Source organism: Panthera pardus, unplaced genomic scaffold, assembly GCF_024362965.1.
Source record: "Panthera pardus isolate Hobbes unplaced genomic scaffold, ASM2436296v1 HiC_scaffold_6, whole genome shotgun sequence".
NCBI classification, from domain to species: Eukaryota; Metazoa; Chordata; class Mammalia; order Carnivora; family Felidae; genus Panthera; species Panthera pardus.
In genome coordinates, this window is record NW_026526991.1 from 52,027,977 (window position 1) to 52,045,325 (window position 17,349).

Sequence of the window (17,349 nt, forward strand, 5' to 3'; positions counted from 1 at the left end):
TTTATCCAGGCATTTTAATTTGTTGGTATTCAGTTGTTCATAGGATTCCTTTATACTTTTTATTTCTGTAAGGTTGATACTATCTCCTTTTATACCTGATTATAGGTATAGATTGAGTCTTCTCTCTTTTTCTCTTGGTTAATCTTGTTAAAGGATTGTCAGTTATGTTGATTTTCAATGAATCAATTTTTGGTTTGGTTGATTTTCCTTATTGTTTTTCTATTCACCATTTCACTAATTTCTGCTCTAATTTTTAGGTAGGGTATTGAAGTTTCCAGCTGTTATGGTTGAGTTTATTTCTCTCTTCAATTCTTTCAGTTTTTGCTTCATGTATTTTGGGGTTCTATTCTTAGGTACATATATGCTTATAATTGTCATAACTTCTTGATGGATTGAACTGTTATCATTATAAATTGTCTCTTGTACAATTTAAAATATATATATATTTTAAATATATATATATTTTAAATATATATATATACATACATATATATGTATGTATATATATATGTGTATATATATATACATACATATATATGTATGTATATATATATATACATACGTGTGTATATATATATATATACACGTATGTATATATATATGTTTTTATTAAGTAAACCCCATGCCCAACATGGGACTCGAGCTCACGACGCTGAGATCCAGTGTTGCATGTTTTACAACTAAGACAGCCAGGTTCCCCTCTAGTAAAATTTTTTTTTGCACTGAGTCTTATTTTGTCTAAGAGTACTATCACCATTTCAGCTGTCTTTTGCTTGCTGTTTGCACAGTATATCTTTCCCGTCCCTTTACTTTCAACCTATTTGTGTTTTTGACTCGAAAGTGAGTCTCTTGTTATAGTACAAGTGAATCATTAGTCAAATCATGTTTTTAAAATCTATCCTTTCAATCCCTGACTTTGAATGGAGTGTCTAATCCATTCACAGTAGTATAATTACTGATAAGGCAGGGTTTACATCTGTTCTATTGCTATTTGTTTTCATATGTCTTTTTCCCCCTATTTCCTCCCTATTACTGCCTTCCTTTGTGTCAAATAGGTATTTGCTAGTATCCGATTTGAATTCTCTTGTGACTTCTTTTATACTATGTATTTTGGAGTTTTTAAATTAATGTTTGCCCTGGGTATGTACAATGTACATCCTACTTTATAACAATGTAGCTCAGATCATTATCAATTTCAATAGTATACAAAAATATAAGTCTGTTCCCTCCCCACTCCTTTGTGCTGTTATTATCATACACGTTACAGTTTCTACATTAAGTGTCCATCAACACAGATTTATAATTACAGCTTTATACAATTATCTTTTAAACTAGACAGGAGAAGGGCGCCTGGGTGGCTCAGTTTAGCATCTGACTTTTTTTTTTTTAAGTTTATTTATTTATTTTGAGAGGGACAGAAACAGCACAAGTAGGGGTGGGGCAGAGAGAGAGGGAGAGAAAGAGAGATTGAGAGAGAGAGAGAGAGAGAGAGAGAGAGAGAGGGAGAGGGAATCCCAAGCAGACTCCACACTGTCAGTCTGGAGCCCAACGTGGATCTCAAACTCACTTAACCAACTGAGCCACCCAGGTGCCCCCGAGACCAACTCTTGATTTGGGCTCAGGTCATGATCTCGCAGTTTTGTGGGTTTGAGCCCATACTGGGCTCTGCGCTGACAGTACAGAGCCTGCTTAGGATTCCTCTGCCTCTCTCTCTGCCCCTCCTGCATTCTCTCTCTTTCTCTCAAATTAAATAAACTTAAAAAAAAAAAATTAGGGCACAAAATAATGAATTGATCTATAAGAATTTAATTAGAATAGTATATACTAATTAGTTCGCTGTCTGCCTAATGGCTTTGGGGGGACACTTTATTTTCTATTTATTTATTTTTTGACCTCAGTCTGTACTTTTTAAAAAAAATATTTATTTAAATTATCCCCACACCCAACATGGGGCTTGAACTCATGACTCCGAGATCAAGAGTCGCATGCTCCTAACTGAGCCAGACAGGTGCCCCTCCTTTCAGATACTTTAGTATCTTCCGCTCAGAAGTTTGCTTTTAAGTGATTTTAATCCTGGTCTTTGTACATTATTTTATGATAAGTTCATTTTTTCTCAGGCTTTCTGAACCTGAGATTCTCTTTCATGTTTTAATCCCTCTTTGATGTCAGGCTTTTGATAGGAACTCTGCAGGTGGACAATTCATCAGAATGCGTAAGAAATGAGAGCCACTTGAACAAAATGGGTCAATTCAGGAATTAAGAAATTTGGAATTTTTAGGGTTGTGTGACATTTGTTATGACAGGAATCATGTTTGTAAATAAAGTCTTTCTTCTTAGTGTCTCACAGTGAGAATACAAAAATCCACGTCATGGTGACACTGTTTTGCCTCCTAATAGAAAGAAACAATCTTATTTTCTGACCCACAGTGCAGTTAGTTTCTCGGCATATGCATGTTTCATTCTTTGTGTGTCATTTTGTATAAGTCAAGAGCACAGGTTTCACTTTGAATCTGGTCTGCCACATACTAGCAGTGCAACCCTGAGCAGGTCTCTGAGGGTTCAGTGAAATCATATGTATAAAGCACTTAGAAGAACACATAATAAGTGCTCAATAAATGTTAGCTTTACTGTATTCTATATGACACTGTTTGAACACTGAATTCTTCCTCTTCCCCCATCTTTACTCTGGAGAGGATCTGGCCACAAGGATCAGAATCCTTATGAATCCTTTGAAGGGGAAGAATGAAGGTGGGCTGGCCCTCTCTGACTCTTATCTTGGTGAAAGGGCAAAACTGCTAGTGCCCAAAGGAGGCAGAACCAGTAGTCTCAGCCAATGGCCTTATGGCTGGGTAAGATCGTCCTACTGTGTAGGAGGTCTCCAAGACTGCCCTTCATGCTTGATGATTCAGCAGAAGGACTCACAAGATTCAAATGGTTGATGATAAGGAGAAGATTCAGATTAAATTCAACAAAGGAAAAAATGGTGCATGAGATAAAATCCAGGAGAACCTAGTGCATGCTTCCAGGTGTCCTCTCCCATCAGAGTACCACGGATGTACTTAATTTTCCCAGCAATATGTGCATCGTACTACCAAGTTCAACTGAGCCTTGGTGTACAGAATTTGTATTGCAGATGGACACAGGCACATGCAGAGCCTACATGAGTGACCGCAGCTACTCAGACTCCAGCCCCCCTTCCATCTTCTTACCCTCACCCCCAGAAAAACCAGGTGTTTACTACAGATTACACTGTCAGAATAAATTTATCTGCTCAAATTGATACAGGATGGCCCAATACACCCTTGTATCAGGCTGTCAGAATATTCCAAGGCTCGTTGATTATCTCCTAAGATATTTTTAAAAGATTTTTCCCAAGGCCCAAATCTTACAGTTGGAGTAACACATGGCTCCAAGTAATAGTGATGGTGGTTATATAGTAGGAAACTTTCTCAGGGGCACAAAAAGTCAGGTCAGGCATTAGAAAGTGCTAGAGGGGTGCCTGGTGGCTCAGTCTGTTATGCATCTGACTCTTGATTTTGGCTCAGATCGTGATCTCTCAGTTCGTGGGATCGAGCCCCGCATCTTGCTCTGTGCTGACAGTGCAGAGCCTGCTTGGGTTTCCTCTCTCCCCCTCTCTCTGCCCCTCTCCCTGCATGCTCTCTCTCCCTCTCATTCTCTCTCTCAAAATAAATTAATACACATAAAAAAAAAGGAAAAAGGGGTACCTGGATGGCTCAGTTGGTTAAGCTTCCAGCTCTTGATCTCAGCCCAGGTTGTGATCTTGCGGTTCATGAGTTTCAGCCCTACATCGGGCTCTGTGGTAATGGTGTGGAGCTGGTTTGGGATTCTGTCTCTTCTCTCTGCCCCTCCCCTGCATGTGCTCACTCTCTTTCTGAAAATAAATAAACTAAAAAAAATTTTTTTTAAAGATAAAAAAGAAAGTGCTACAACTTACGAATGGTCTTAGAGTTTTTATAATATTGACTGGAAGAATTTAGGAGGCCATCTACATAACTCCAACTTGCCAACCTCAGTTTCTAATGAGAAAAGATAAGCTAAAGGTACAGTTTATATTAGTGGAGAAGTATAAGTATAGCACTGGGTCAATAGTAATTTCGTGCAATTGTATTTAAAAGAAGTGATTTATCAAGTAAATGTAAATAGTTTGATTTAATTGTATATGAGACTTTGTATGTCAGCGAATCATAGAAAAAAGTCTATTCTGGGGCACCTGGGTGGCTCAGTCAGTTAAGCATCTGACTTCAACTCAGGTCATGATCTCACAGTTCATGGGTTTGAGCCCTGCGCCGGGCTCTCTGCTGACAGCTCAAAGCCTGGAGCCTGCTTTGGATTCTGTGTGTGTCTCTCTCTCTCTACCCATCCCCATTCATGCTCTCTCTCTCTCTCTCTCAAAAATAAATAAAAAACATAAAAAAGATAGACCCAGCAATTGCATTACTAGGTATTTATCCAAGGGATACAGGTATGCTGTTTCACAAGGGGCACATGCACCCCAGTGTTTATAGCAGCACTATCAACAATAGCCAAAATATTGAAAGAGCCCAAACATCCATCAATGGATGGATGGATGAAGATGTCGTGTGTGTACACACACACACACACACACACACACACACACACACACACACACAGACACACACACACACTGGAGTATTACTCGGCAATCAAAAAGAATGAAATCTTGCCATTTGCAACTATGTGGATGGAACTAGAGGGTATTATGCTAAGTGAAATTAGTCAGAGAAAGACAAATATCATATGAATTCACTCATATGAGGACTTTAAGAGACAAAACAGATGAACATAAGGGAAGGGAAGCAAAAATTATATAAAAACAGGGAGAGGGACAAAACATAAGAGACTCTTAAATATGGAGAACAAACAGAGGGTTACTGGAGGGGGAAGGGGCTAAATGGGTAAGGGGCATTAAGGAATCTACTGAAATCATTGTTGCACTATATGCTAACTTGGATGTAAGTTAAAAAAATAAACTAAAAAAAAAACAAAAAAAGAAAAAAGAAAAAATTTCCTGTTTCCTGATTTGCGGTTCTAAAATTATTTTCATGGAGATATTCAGATATTTTTTTTAAACTTAAAAAAATTTTTTTTAACATTTATTTATTATTGAGAAACAGAGACAGAGCATGAGCATGGAAGGGGCAGAGAAAGGGGGAGACAGAATCTGAAGCAGGCTCCAGGCTCTGAGTTGTCAGCACAGAGCCCGACGTAGGGCTTGAACTCACAAGCTGCAAGATCATGACCTGAGCCAAAGTCGGACGCTCACCCAAGTGAGCCACCCAGGAGCCCCAATATTCAGATATTATTATCTGTATTAAAAGGTGTCTGGGTAAAAGCACTTCTTTCAACTTTGATAAATAGTCCTAAAAACATAAACTCAATGCTATATGATACAATGAATAATCTTAACTTATTTCCCACGTAAATAAGCTAAATATTTGTTTACAAATAAGATTTAAATTATTACTACTTAGCTTATTTTAAACTATTTAAAGTATTTAAGCTTACTTAAAATAAGCTACTAAAGCTTATTTCTAAGACATAAAGTTAGAAAATTTTAATTTTTTCATAAAAGTAAACTGTACCTCAACATGGGGCTCAAACTCATGGACCTGGAGATCAAGATCAAGATCAAGAACATGTTCTACTGACTGAGCAGCCAGGCACCCCTAAAGTTAGAAAATTTTAAACAAAGTAGTTCTGTAGGAGCATGACATCTATCATCTACCTACCTATCTACCTACCTACCTATATCTTTTCTTGCTTTGGGGCAAAATAGAAACTCTGGCTTTGAATTTCCTAATGATGTCTCTGGTGTAAATACAAAAATTTGCTTTTCAGATAACACTAGGTCTAAAATAAATTGCTAACATAGGATTGAGTTCAACTGTGTCCCACTGAAGAGCTTTATTTTCTTCCTTCAGGCACTGAAGGCATATTCTTTGGACCAAGTCTCCTTGCCTGACAGTGGAGAAGCCTCCTAGTCAGAAAACTTTTTACCTCCCATGGATGTGTAAATTAGCCTTGCTTAGCTCCTGGGTGGTCCTCTCATGCTTCACAAACATGCTGTGGTCTTTACAAAAGACTGATTTTTTTTTTAATTTAAATGCAAAAAACAGAGTGAGAGTGAGAAACGACCTTCCTTACTCTAACGTTGTCCTTGTAATTCAAGTCCAAGTTGAATTAAATGTTTCTGTAAGAGTTTGTTCTATCTACAGTATTGTAGTCATACTATAATCTCTTTATAGTATATATACATATATATGCATATATACACTTTATACTATAATCTCTTTATTTGCAACTGAGATTGTGACTGTTAGATGAACCAATAAGAGAATGGAGCAAGTGAAAAGTGATAGATCATTATGGCACTACCACTGTTCACCGTTACTGTCTGTTTATCCGATGTCATCCACCCTTTTATAGAATACGATGTGTCCCCTTGGCTGTGTGGCAGTCATCACTATAATCATTTACCACCTCCCTTATAGTGTGAGGCCTCACAGTGTGCACAGAAATGCCTTTTTAAAAGGCATGTTGCCGTAGACTGCCTTCATGCATCATGCTAGATGTTGTCTTCACTGCCCACCCCCCTTTAGTTCTTTGGTGACAGAGTGACACATTTATGCTTTAGGACTATGAGATGCTAGGGCTACCAGCTGAAATATTTTACAAATCAGTGAAACAACTGTCTTTGTCATAACATGTAGATGATTCTTAGAATTAAAATAGGTAAAACTAAATTATGTACTCATTGTACTTACAATGTTAAAAGACAGGCCCCAAATGGAGACTTAACCTAATTCCATTTTCATCTCTCCCAGAAATGGAATCTTAAACCAGTGAATCAGGAACCTCCTGATGAGCACTAGTTGGGTAATCTGCCTGGTAGACCCTTACTATCTCCTAAAGGAAAGTAACTTTGCAATAACTAACATTTTTGCCAAGTATAACTTCCTTGTTCCCATTCCCTTCTGCTTAAAAGTCTTTTCATTTTGTACAGCCCCTTGGAGTACCTTTCTATCTGCTAGATTGGATGCTGCCTGATTTGAATCGGTTTTTGCCCAAATAGACTCTTAAAATTTTTAACATTGCTTCAGTTTATCTTTGAACAAATCTCACCACCCAGAGATAACCACAGTTAACCACGTAACATTCCAAACCGTGTTCTGTGCACTAACACATATGGAACCACATTCCACATATCAGTCTGTAATCTTATTTTTACTTTACAGCATGTCATGGATGTCTTTCCATGCCAGTGAATACAGAAAATATTTACACGAATAAATGCCACCACAGGGTATTTAAGGAAGGTATTATGTTCTTTTTTTAAATACTTTTTTTAGGGGTATGTAGGTGGCTCAGTTGGTTAAGCGTCTGACTCTTGATTTCCGCTCAGGTCATAATCTCACAGTTTGTGAGTTTAAGCCCAGCATCGGGCTCTGTGCTGATAGCTCAGAGCCTGGAGCCTGCTTCTGATTCTGTGTCTCCCTCTCTCTCTGCCTCTCCCCCACTCATGCTGTCTCTCTCTGTCTCAAATAAATAAACATTAAAAAATTAAAAAACAAAAACAAGAAACAACCTAAATGTCCATCAGCAGAAGAATGGGTAAACACACTGTTGGGATTTAGAAGCATTAGAGTAGTACTATGAGCAGATAAAGAACAGGAACCTCTTGGAGAGTCTGGGTGGCTCAGTCGGTTGAGCATCCAACTTCGGCTCAGGTCATGATCTCGCAGTTTGTGAGTTTGAGCCCAGCATCGGGCTCTGTGCTGACAGCTCAGAGCCTAGAGCCTGCTTCAGATTCTGTGTTGCCCTCTCTGTCCACTCCTCCACCACTCATACTCTGTCTCTCTGTCTCTCAAAAATAAATGTTAAAAAAATTAAAAAAAATTTTTTTTTTACATTTATTTATTTTTGAGAGACAGAGCACTAGTGGGAGAGGGGCAGAGAGGGAGAGAGAGAGAGAGAGAGAGAGAGAGAGAGAGAGAGAGAGAGAGAATCCAAAGCAGGTTCCAGGCGCTGAGCTGCCAGCACAGAGCCCGACGCAGGGCTCAAACTCACAAACCGTGAGATCATGACCTGAGCCAAAGGTCGGACGCTCAACCGACTGAGCCATCCAGGTGCTTCCAAAAAAATGTTAAAAAAATTTTTTTTTCAAATGTTTATTTAGTTTTGAGGGAGAGACAGAGCATGAGTGGGGGAGGGACAGAGAGAGAGGGAGGCTCAATTTAAAGCAGGTTCCAGGCTCTGAGCTGTCAGCACAGACCCTGATGGGGTGCTCAAACTAAGGAACCGTGAGATCATGACCTGAGCTAAGTCAGATGCTCAACAGACTGGGCCACCCAGGCGCCCCAGGTATTATGTTCTTGAATGACAAAGCTAACCAAACTCGGTGACTATAGCAACTAAATAAAAAAGAGATCTGGCCCTACTTCAGTCTCAAGTGAAAGAATTAGCAAAATTTGACTGAAACTCCTACACAATAATGAATCCAGCTGTTTGATTACTGTTTGGATTCCAGCCCTGTTTTTTTTTTTTTTTTAATTTTCTAAAAATGTTTTAAAAAATTTATTTATTTATTTTGAGAAAGAGAGAGAGAGAGAGAGAGCAAGAGAGAATTTGTGGGCGGAGGAGGGGCAGAGGGAGAGAGAGCCCATGCAGGCTCCACATTGTCAGCCCAGGGCCCTGACTTGGGGCTGGATCTCATGACTGAGAGATCATGACCTGAGCCATTATCAAGAGTTGGATGTTTAACTGACCGAGCCACCCAGGTGCCCCTAATTTTATTTTTTTTTAACATTTTTTTAAATTTTAAGTAGGCTTCATGCCCAACATGGAGATGACCCTGAGATCAAGATTCATTGGCTCCACAGACTGAGCCAGCCAGAAGCCCCTCCAGTCCTGCTTTTAGAATAGAAACACTTTTATTTTTCCCTGACAAAATCCCTACCTCTGACCACTAGTTAGGGCTGTGGTCTTAAACTTTAGTCGTTTTTATAACATTGGCCTTGGAAACCAACTGCCTTATCTCGTAATTCTAGTTCCACCTTTTACCAGTTTTGTAAACTTAACATCCTCTGAATGTTCGTTTTCTCATTGCAAAATGGGGTTTATAATAACTACCTCATATATATAGTACTATATTTTTGCCATGTTCCATAAACTGTGGAATTATTATTCAAATTATTATAGGTACTTTTTCTCCTCCCCAAACTTCTTTTTTAATGTTTTTTATTTATTTTTGAGACAGGGAGAGACAGAGCATGAACAGGGGAGGGGCAGAGAGAGAGGGAGACACAGAATCTGAAACAGGCTCCAGGCTCTGAGCTGTCAGCACAGAGCCCGACGCAGGGCTCGAACTCACGGACCGCGAGATCATGACCTGAGCCGAAGTCTGCCCCTTAACCGACTGAGCCACCCAGGTGCCCCATCTCCTCCCCAAACTTCTAATAAGCAATTTGAGGCAGACATAATTACATATTTATTTATACTCAGTCTCTACTTGAAGCCTAATTATTAACAGATTAATATTAAATACACTTGGAATCACAGCCAGTTAGACCAACGTATGTCTTAAGGAACACTCTTCTCTATAGACTCCAGAAGGACTGGAAAGCTAACTGTAAGAGAGAAAACCATAAAGGAAAGTATAAAACATAGGTGAGTATTTGATTTCAGGGTACAGAAGACATTTCTAAGCATAAAGGGAAAAAATAGGACAAAAGTTGACAGCTGTATCAGTTAGAAATTTTAAGTTTCTATTTGTTTTAAAAAAACACACAAAGGGGCGCCTGGGTGGCTCGGTCGGTTGGGCGTCCGACTTCAGCTCAGGTCATGATCTCACAGACCGTGAGTTCGAGCCCCGAGTCGGGCTCTGGGCTGATGGCTCAGAGCCTGGAGCCTGTTTCCGATTCTGTGTCTCCCTCTCTGTCTGCCCCTCCCCCGTTCATGCTCTGTCTCTCTCTGTCTCAAAAATAAACGTAAAAAAAAAAAATAAATAAAAAAAAAAAAACACACACACAGAAAAGTTTTCTATGAATTACAGCATTGTACCATAACCTCAAAGACAATGAAAGGCATAGATAGCCTGCATAGGTGAACTAAACTGAATACCTACTGATCCCCCTTCCCCATTTGAAAGTCTTTCACAGTTTTCCCTGACAATCTGTCCCACATCACCCATTGTAATAATCTCAAAGAAAAGATCACTCACTCACAAAAATAAGGCTCTTCAGGTTGACCTGATTATTTACATAGGTACAGCAAGAGTGTTAATTTACCAGATAGGCCTCCTTAAAAATACTTTGCAAAAACTTTTGTCTAGAAGTTTTTATGAATGTCAGGTTCGACTTTTAAAAGCCTTTATTACTTGCTTTTCCTAGGCTAGGAAATCAGGCCCAAGAAGCTCCACCAGATTTCTCTTGTAGTACGTATAAATTTGAGTGAATTTTGAGGTCCTGAAAATTTGTTGATTGCCTGTCTTGCTAGGAAGTGGTCTTCCTAATACCTGTAAGCCAGGTCTCTGGGCTAGTTTTCCTGGGAAGGCGTGTAAGGACTGGTACCATAAGTACAGCCAACCGTTTGGCCCTTAAAATGGATTGCCATACCTGGTTAAATGAGTGTCCTTCTTCTTTTTTTTAATGTTTATTTATTTATTTTGAGACAGAGGGAGACAGAGAGAATCCCAAGCAGGCTCCATACTGTCAGCACAGAGCCTGACACGGGGCTCAAGCTCATGAACTGTGAAATCATGACCTCAGCCAAAACCAAAAGTCGGACACTTAACCGACTGAGCCGCCAGGTGCCTCAGAGTGTGCAGCTCTTGATCTCAGTGTTATGAGTTCCAGCCCCATGTTTACTTAAAAATAAAATCTTAAAAAATATAAATTGAGAAACAGGGGGCTCCTGGGTGGCTCAGTCGGTTGGTTAAGCATCCGATTCTTGATTTGGGCTCAGGACATGATCTCCCTGTCTGTGAGATCGAGCCCGGAGTTGAGCTCTGCACGGAAAGCACAGAGCCTGCTTGGGATTCTCTCTCTCTCTCTCTCTCTCTCTCTCTCTCTCAATCTCTCTCTCTCTCTCTCTCTCTCTGCCCCTCCCCCGCTTGTGCTTGCATGTGTGTGCTCCCTCTCTCAAAGTAAATAAACATTAAAAAAAATCTTAAAAAAATAAAAAATAAAGTATTAGATGTTAAATTTTCTTATTTTGGGGGGAATTATAGAACTTTTATTCTTATATAAGTGCTTATCTCTATAGGTCATCAAAACAGAAGTCTGTTTAATTAATTTATTAATACCCTCTGGAAAGAGGAAAATGTAATCAGAGGTAAAGGCTTTTCTGAATTGCAGACACCTAGATAAAGAGCATATAATTTCACAAGAAACTATATGTAAACATAGAAACACAATTTCACTGGTTCAGATACATAACAACTGTTCTCTTTATCAAAGGGTGGTAATCAGTTGCATTTTACTGGACACAATCAACTTGTATCAGTATGAACTAGAATAATTTGCACTATTACCAGTTTTCTACAACTTAGCGTGTTTTTTTTTTTTTTTTTTTCCAAAGTAACCTCTAGACCCAACATGGGGCTCAAACTTACAACCCAAAGATTAAGAGTCACATGCTCTACTGACTGAGCCGGCCAGGCACTCCTACAATTTACAGTGTTTTAAAACAGCTCAAAGACAATAAATGATGGAGAACAGCTAGATCATCTTTTTTTCCCATTTCAAAGCCTTTCATAATTTTTCCTGGCAAAGGCAAGAGACAAATATAATACAGAGTTACATAAAACAAAATCTTAGTCATATGTATAATAGGATTCTAATTAAAAAAATTTTTTTTTAATTTTTATTTATTTTTGAGAGACAGAGACAGAGCACAAGTGGCGGAGAGGCAGAGAGAGATGGGGACACAGAATCTGAAGCAGGTTCCAGGCTCTGAGCTTTCAGCACAGAGCCCAGTGCAGGGCTCGAACCCATGAATTGTGAGATCATAACCTGAGCCAGAGGCGAATGCTTAACTGATTGAGCCACTCAGGCGCCCCAGGATTCTAACATTATAAGCATATCTTTGAAGGTCTCAAATAGCTTAAGGTGTTTCTGAAAAATATTGCTCAGAAGAGGATCCTTTACTAATTATAAACTTAAAAAATTTTTTGAGAGTGAGAGAGAGAGTGGGAGGGAAGTAGGGGCAGAGAGAGAGGGAGAGAGAATCCCAAGCAGGTTCTACATTGTCAGTGCAGAGCCTGACAAGGGGCTTGAGCTCACCATGACCTGAGCCAAAAATCAAGAGTAGTATGCTTAACCTATTGAGCCAGCCAGGCACCCCACTAATTATATAAACTTTTATTATTAACGAAAGCACATCCTTTGAACACCTCTACTGGACTATGCTTTGTTACCTTGGTTTGAATTACTCTATATATTTGAAAATAATTTCAAAAGTTAAATTCGAGTAGATCTTGATAGCTTTTCATTAATTTATCTTCCTATCTTTAATTCCTCTGAATTAGATTTTTAAATTATTGCCATTATTTGATATTTCCTTCCTATATTTGTGAAAAGAGAATGATGAAATTGAATGATCACAGGAAACATTTTTATACAAATTTTAAGTGCTTGCAAAACGTCTATAGAGGAGGGGCGCCTCAGTGGCTCAGTCCATTAAGTGTCAGACTTCAGCTCAGGTCATGATCTTGCAGTTCACAAGTTTGAGCCTCTCATCGGGCTCTGTGCTTACAGCTCAGAGCCTGGATCCTGCTTTGGATTCTGTGTCTCTGTCTCTCTGCCGCTTCCCTACTCATGCTCTGTCTCTGTCTCTCTCTCTCAAAAATAAATAAACATTAAAAAAAAAAATAAAAAAAAAAGTCTATAGAGGTATTCCCCCTGATGCTTGGATTAAAGGTTTTAAATATGCCTCTGGTGATTCTCTGGCTCTATGCTTAGCTTCTCAGTCAGATGCTATTGCTGCCTACCTGTCATAAAAAGGGAAGTAGAGACGATCTAAAAATCCTAAGTATTTATTGAGAACTTTTCTCTTTTTAACCAAGAATAGAATTTCTTAAAAAAGAATAGAAAATGGAGTACTTTGGAGAGAAGAGAAAGCTATTTAGGAGCAGGAAACTTCCAATAATTCACACTTAGATGTTTGTATTCACAGAATCTTTGTACACTGTTCCCCACAAATGGACATTGTGTACTACATAGAAAAATCCTAGGTTAAACCCATTAATTTTACATTTTTAAGATCTTTTAAAAAATCTATTTTCAAAATGAAAATGGGGAGGGATATATTTTAACACACAAAAACACAGTTTCTATTTATTTCGCAATCCTATAGTGTAAACAGTTACTTGAGTTCTGCTGCTGAGCACATTTTTAGTAAAGACTAAAACAAACGGGAAGAATTGAGAAACCTGACCAAGAGAAAAGATATTCCAGGAGGAAAAAAAAAAAAAGAAAGAATGGAGTTTAAATTTGCCCTAAGCTTTAGGGGATTTATTATCACAGGATAAAGTTGTATTTGTCCTCAGTCAGTTCAATTTTTTTTTTTCCAGATTGATGATTACCCACAATTTCTGAGTCCACCAGACAGAGAAACCAACCAACATATTCGTATCATCTATTCTTCAACTGTTTTGAAAAAAGAGTGTGAAAAATCAAAAGGTTTCAAGAAATTCTCATTTCCATTTCATCCATCTCATTTCCATTTCATTGCCGCTTCTAACAACAAAAAAGGTATGTAATATATTTCTTAAAGTGACACAAGAAAAGATGTATTTCGTTATGAGACAAAAAAGAATGTTCTTTTTTTTCCTCCCCAGCTTTACTGAGGTATGATTGACAAATTACAATTATATATAAGGTGTCTAATGTGATGTTTTGATACATGAGTACATTTGAAATGATTACCAGAATCAGGCTAATCATCTCACATAGTTGTCATTTTGTACGTGTGTGGGGAGAACACATTTGAGATCTATTTCCTTTGCAAATTTCAAGTATACACCATATTATTGTTAACTTTGTTCACCATGTTGTGCATTTTGGTCTCCAGAACTTATTTATTTTATAATGAACGTCTATCTTTTGACTAACATCTACCTTTTTTCCCTAACTCCCAGCCCCTGGTAACTACTGTCTTACTACCTGTTACTATGAGTTTGTCTTTTTGTGCTGGTTTATTTCACTTAGCATGATGTCCTCCAGGTTCACCCATGTTGTCTCAAATGGCAGGATTTCCTGGTTTTCATATTTAATTTAATTTATTTATTTCTTAAGTACTCTCTACACCCAACATGTGGCTCAAACTCATGACCCCAATATCAAGAATCAGATGCTCTACTGACTGAGCCAGCCAGGCACCCCAGGATTTTTTTTTCTTTTTTTAAAGTCTAAATGTGTGTGTAAGGATGTCTGCTCCACCCCCCCCCACCCCAATTTTATTTATCCATTCATGTATTCCTGGACACTTAGGTTACTTCCATGTCTTGGTTACTGTAAATAATGCTGCTATGAATAGGAGAGTACAAGTATCTGAGATAATGACTTTATTTGCTTCGGATATAAACCCAACAGTGGGAATGCTGGATCATATGGTAGTCCTATTTTAGGTTTTTGAAGAACCTCCATACTGTTTTCCACAGTGGCCGCACAAATTTACATTCTCACCAACAGTGCACAAATGTTCCCTTTTCTCTACATCCTCATCAATACTTGTTATCTTTTGACTTTTTGAGGTTAACTATCCTAACAGTTGTGAGGTGGTATCTTGTGGGTTTTTTGTTTTGTTTTGTTTTGTTTAAATTTGTCTTTGAGAAAGAGAGACAGAGAGAGAGATGGTCAGGGAGGGGCAGAGAGAGGGGGAGACAGAGAATCTGAAGCAGGCTCTGCGCTGTCAGCGCAAAGCCCAATGAGGGCTCATGACCTGAGAAGGGGTCGGATGCTGAACCAGCTGAGCCACCCAGGTGCCCCTCACTGTGGTTTTGCTTTGCAATTCCATGATGATTAGTGAGCTGAACCATCCATTCTTGGCAGCATAGTGCCTGGGCAAAGCTTGCCATACATGAAGATATGTAGAAAATAACCAGAAATATTGTGAACCTGGCTTTAGGAAAACTCCTGATGGTCATCTCTTTGAATCTTGGCTCCCACAAGCAAGGGAAGCCACAGGGTCCTACCCTGAAAAATATGGTTTATTATGGTTATTAACATCATTCAGTCTTCATTCAGAAGTATTTGTTGGGAACCTTTTCACCCAAGAACTATGTATGCTTCACACCTAAACAGAAAGATGAAAGGCCATCTTTAATTTTGTTTTCAGGGAGCTCAGCATCTGATGCAGATGATTTTCCCACTGTGCCCAAGGAGATCTAGAAAATTCACAGTGGGATGGAGAGAGAAGGGGAGGATGAGGAGTCAGGGCTCCTGGCGCTCATCCAGCTCAACTAGAGCTTACTTGCTTTTATGCTTCACATTTTGGGCTTTATGTTAATGTTTCTGATGAATATGTTTTAAAAACCTAAGGATGAATAGATGAAAATAGAACATATAGTTCAGCATTACACTGTTTATTTCATGGTCTTATTTTATATATGTATATGAAATGTGTATGTACCTAAAGGAGCCCTTTAAACTATCAATCCCCATAATTGGGAGTTGGTAAAAAGCAGAGAAGAGGAGGATGGGCTTTGGACCGGCCAAATCCACATTTGAATCCTGGCTCCCACCTTTCCCAGCTGTGTGACCGTCTACAAGTTACCAGCTTTGTGAGCTCCAGTTTCCTGGTCTCCATCACTAGCTTCACAGGGTTGTTGTATTGCATGAAATGACGTGGGCAAGGCAGGGCACACAGCAGGAAAGCAGTCAGCTGTTAAGATGGCATCCTTAGCGGAGAAGAGGGGCAGAAGGAAGTCTGACAGGGCTCCTGGATAAGTCCTTCCACTTCTGGCCTCTAGCCAGAGTAGCCAGACCAGCCCACACCAGCCAATTCATTCTTCACTAGACTTCACTCCAAGTCAGACTCAGAATTCTTAGAGTATTGAATAACTACAAAGTGTGAGAAAACTGTCCAGTGTTTGTACACTCTCATGGATAAGCACCTTTCCACACTGACACTCTATGGCATGGCAACTATTTGTAGGAGTTGTAATTAGTCTTATTAAATCCCTGGTTGCTCACCAGGTCTCTTGTCACACTAATTAGATAACCTAACTGGCGTTGGTTGCCTTAAATGCATATTTATCCTTGTCCACGAGCATAATTATTCTTGGATTTTTTTTCCCCCAACATGTATAAGAAGATAAAAACACACATTAAAGAAGCTGATGACAGGTAAAAGTTTTATAAAATTTAAGTTCTTAGAAACTTCACAAATGATGTTAAAAGCAGTGAAAACTTTTTAAAAAACTTAGCTTGTGTTCATGTGCATGGCTGGTTCATAAACTTATAACTTTCCCCCTCTCCCCCTTCCTTACTTTATTCTCTAAAGGTTCCATCTAACACTTTATACAATGAGTTTTGAAAACACAAACTGCCACTGTCACAAGGAGTCATACACAGCACACCTTAGAGAATAAAAAACGTCCCCCCTTTCCAGCATGCCAACAGTAATGTGCTCTGATTCCTGTTCTCTGCCAAGCTGCTTGTTCCCTGGGTTGGGTATGACTACATACCCAGGACCCTCATGATTCACCTCCCAGACAGTCTGTAATATGTGGTCCTGAAGCAAGAGAGAGGCTCAAACCTGTCTGACCATCTACTTGAAAACAGTCATTACTGTAGCCATTAGTGTTAATAATGATGATATCATGGCTAGAGAAGTAGCACACATTAACTACTGAGCATCTGAATAAAGACAATTATTAGAACTTACTCCAAACCTCTAGGGCGAAAGCCTAGGGAATATTTGTGTCATGTGGCAAAGGAGCTTGCACTCAAAGCAACTGGATTATCTTAACAAAGGAAACTCAAAAGTGCAAATCATTTGTAGTAAAGATACTTCCTTTATTCACTGCATTTGCAACAGGATTCCTAATTAGGCCCTACTTTTCTGGAGATATATAGAAAAAGAGGCTTTTCTCTATGTGTCCTTATATGGGTCATAGGTAGCACTTTAAATTGTACTTTTTATGTGTAGCTGGAAGAGGATGGTTGTTTAACTCTAAATGAACAATGCTGATGGGAGTAGAGCGACAGTGGGGCACTCACTAGCTGCTAAAGCTCTAGAATGAATTGGGTTATTAGCCCTTTAGTTTCAGGTACATTCTTGAACAGCACCTTCTAGTAGAACTTT

The 17,349-nt window shown here is 38.9% G+C and overlaps 1 protein-coding gene and 1 long non-coding RNA gene across 9 annotated transcripts in view; one reads left to right on the forward strand and one right to left on the reverse strand.

Moving 5' to 3' along the window:
- CUNH12orf56 (chromosome unknown C12orf56 homolog) overlaps positions 1-17,349 on the forward strand; it is a 112,235-nt gene that overhangs the window by 13,666 nt on the left and 81,220 nt on the right. For all 7 annotated transcript variants that reach the window (XM_019454996.2, XM_019454999.2, XM_019454992.2 and 4 more), the window contains exon 2: positions 13,613-13,793. In XM_019454996.2, the coding sequence (XP_019310541.2) occupies positions 13,613-13,793 (181 nt within the window). The remainder of the gene's footprint in view (positions 1-13,612; positions 13,794-17,349) is intronic.
- The window catches only part of LOC109270430 (uncharacterized), a 109,987-nt gene that overhangs the window by 9,096 nt on the left and 83,542 nt on the right, over positions 1-17,349 (reverse strand). The gene's annotated exons all lie outside the window — the stretch shown is intronic.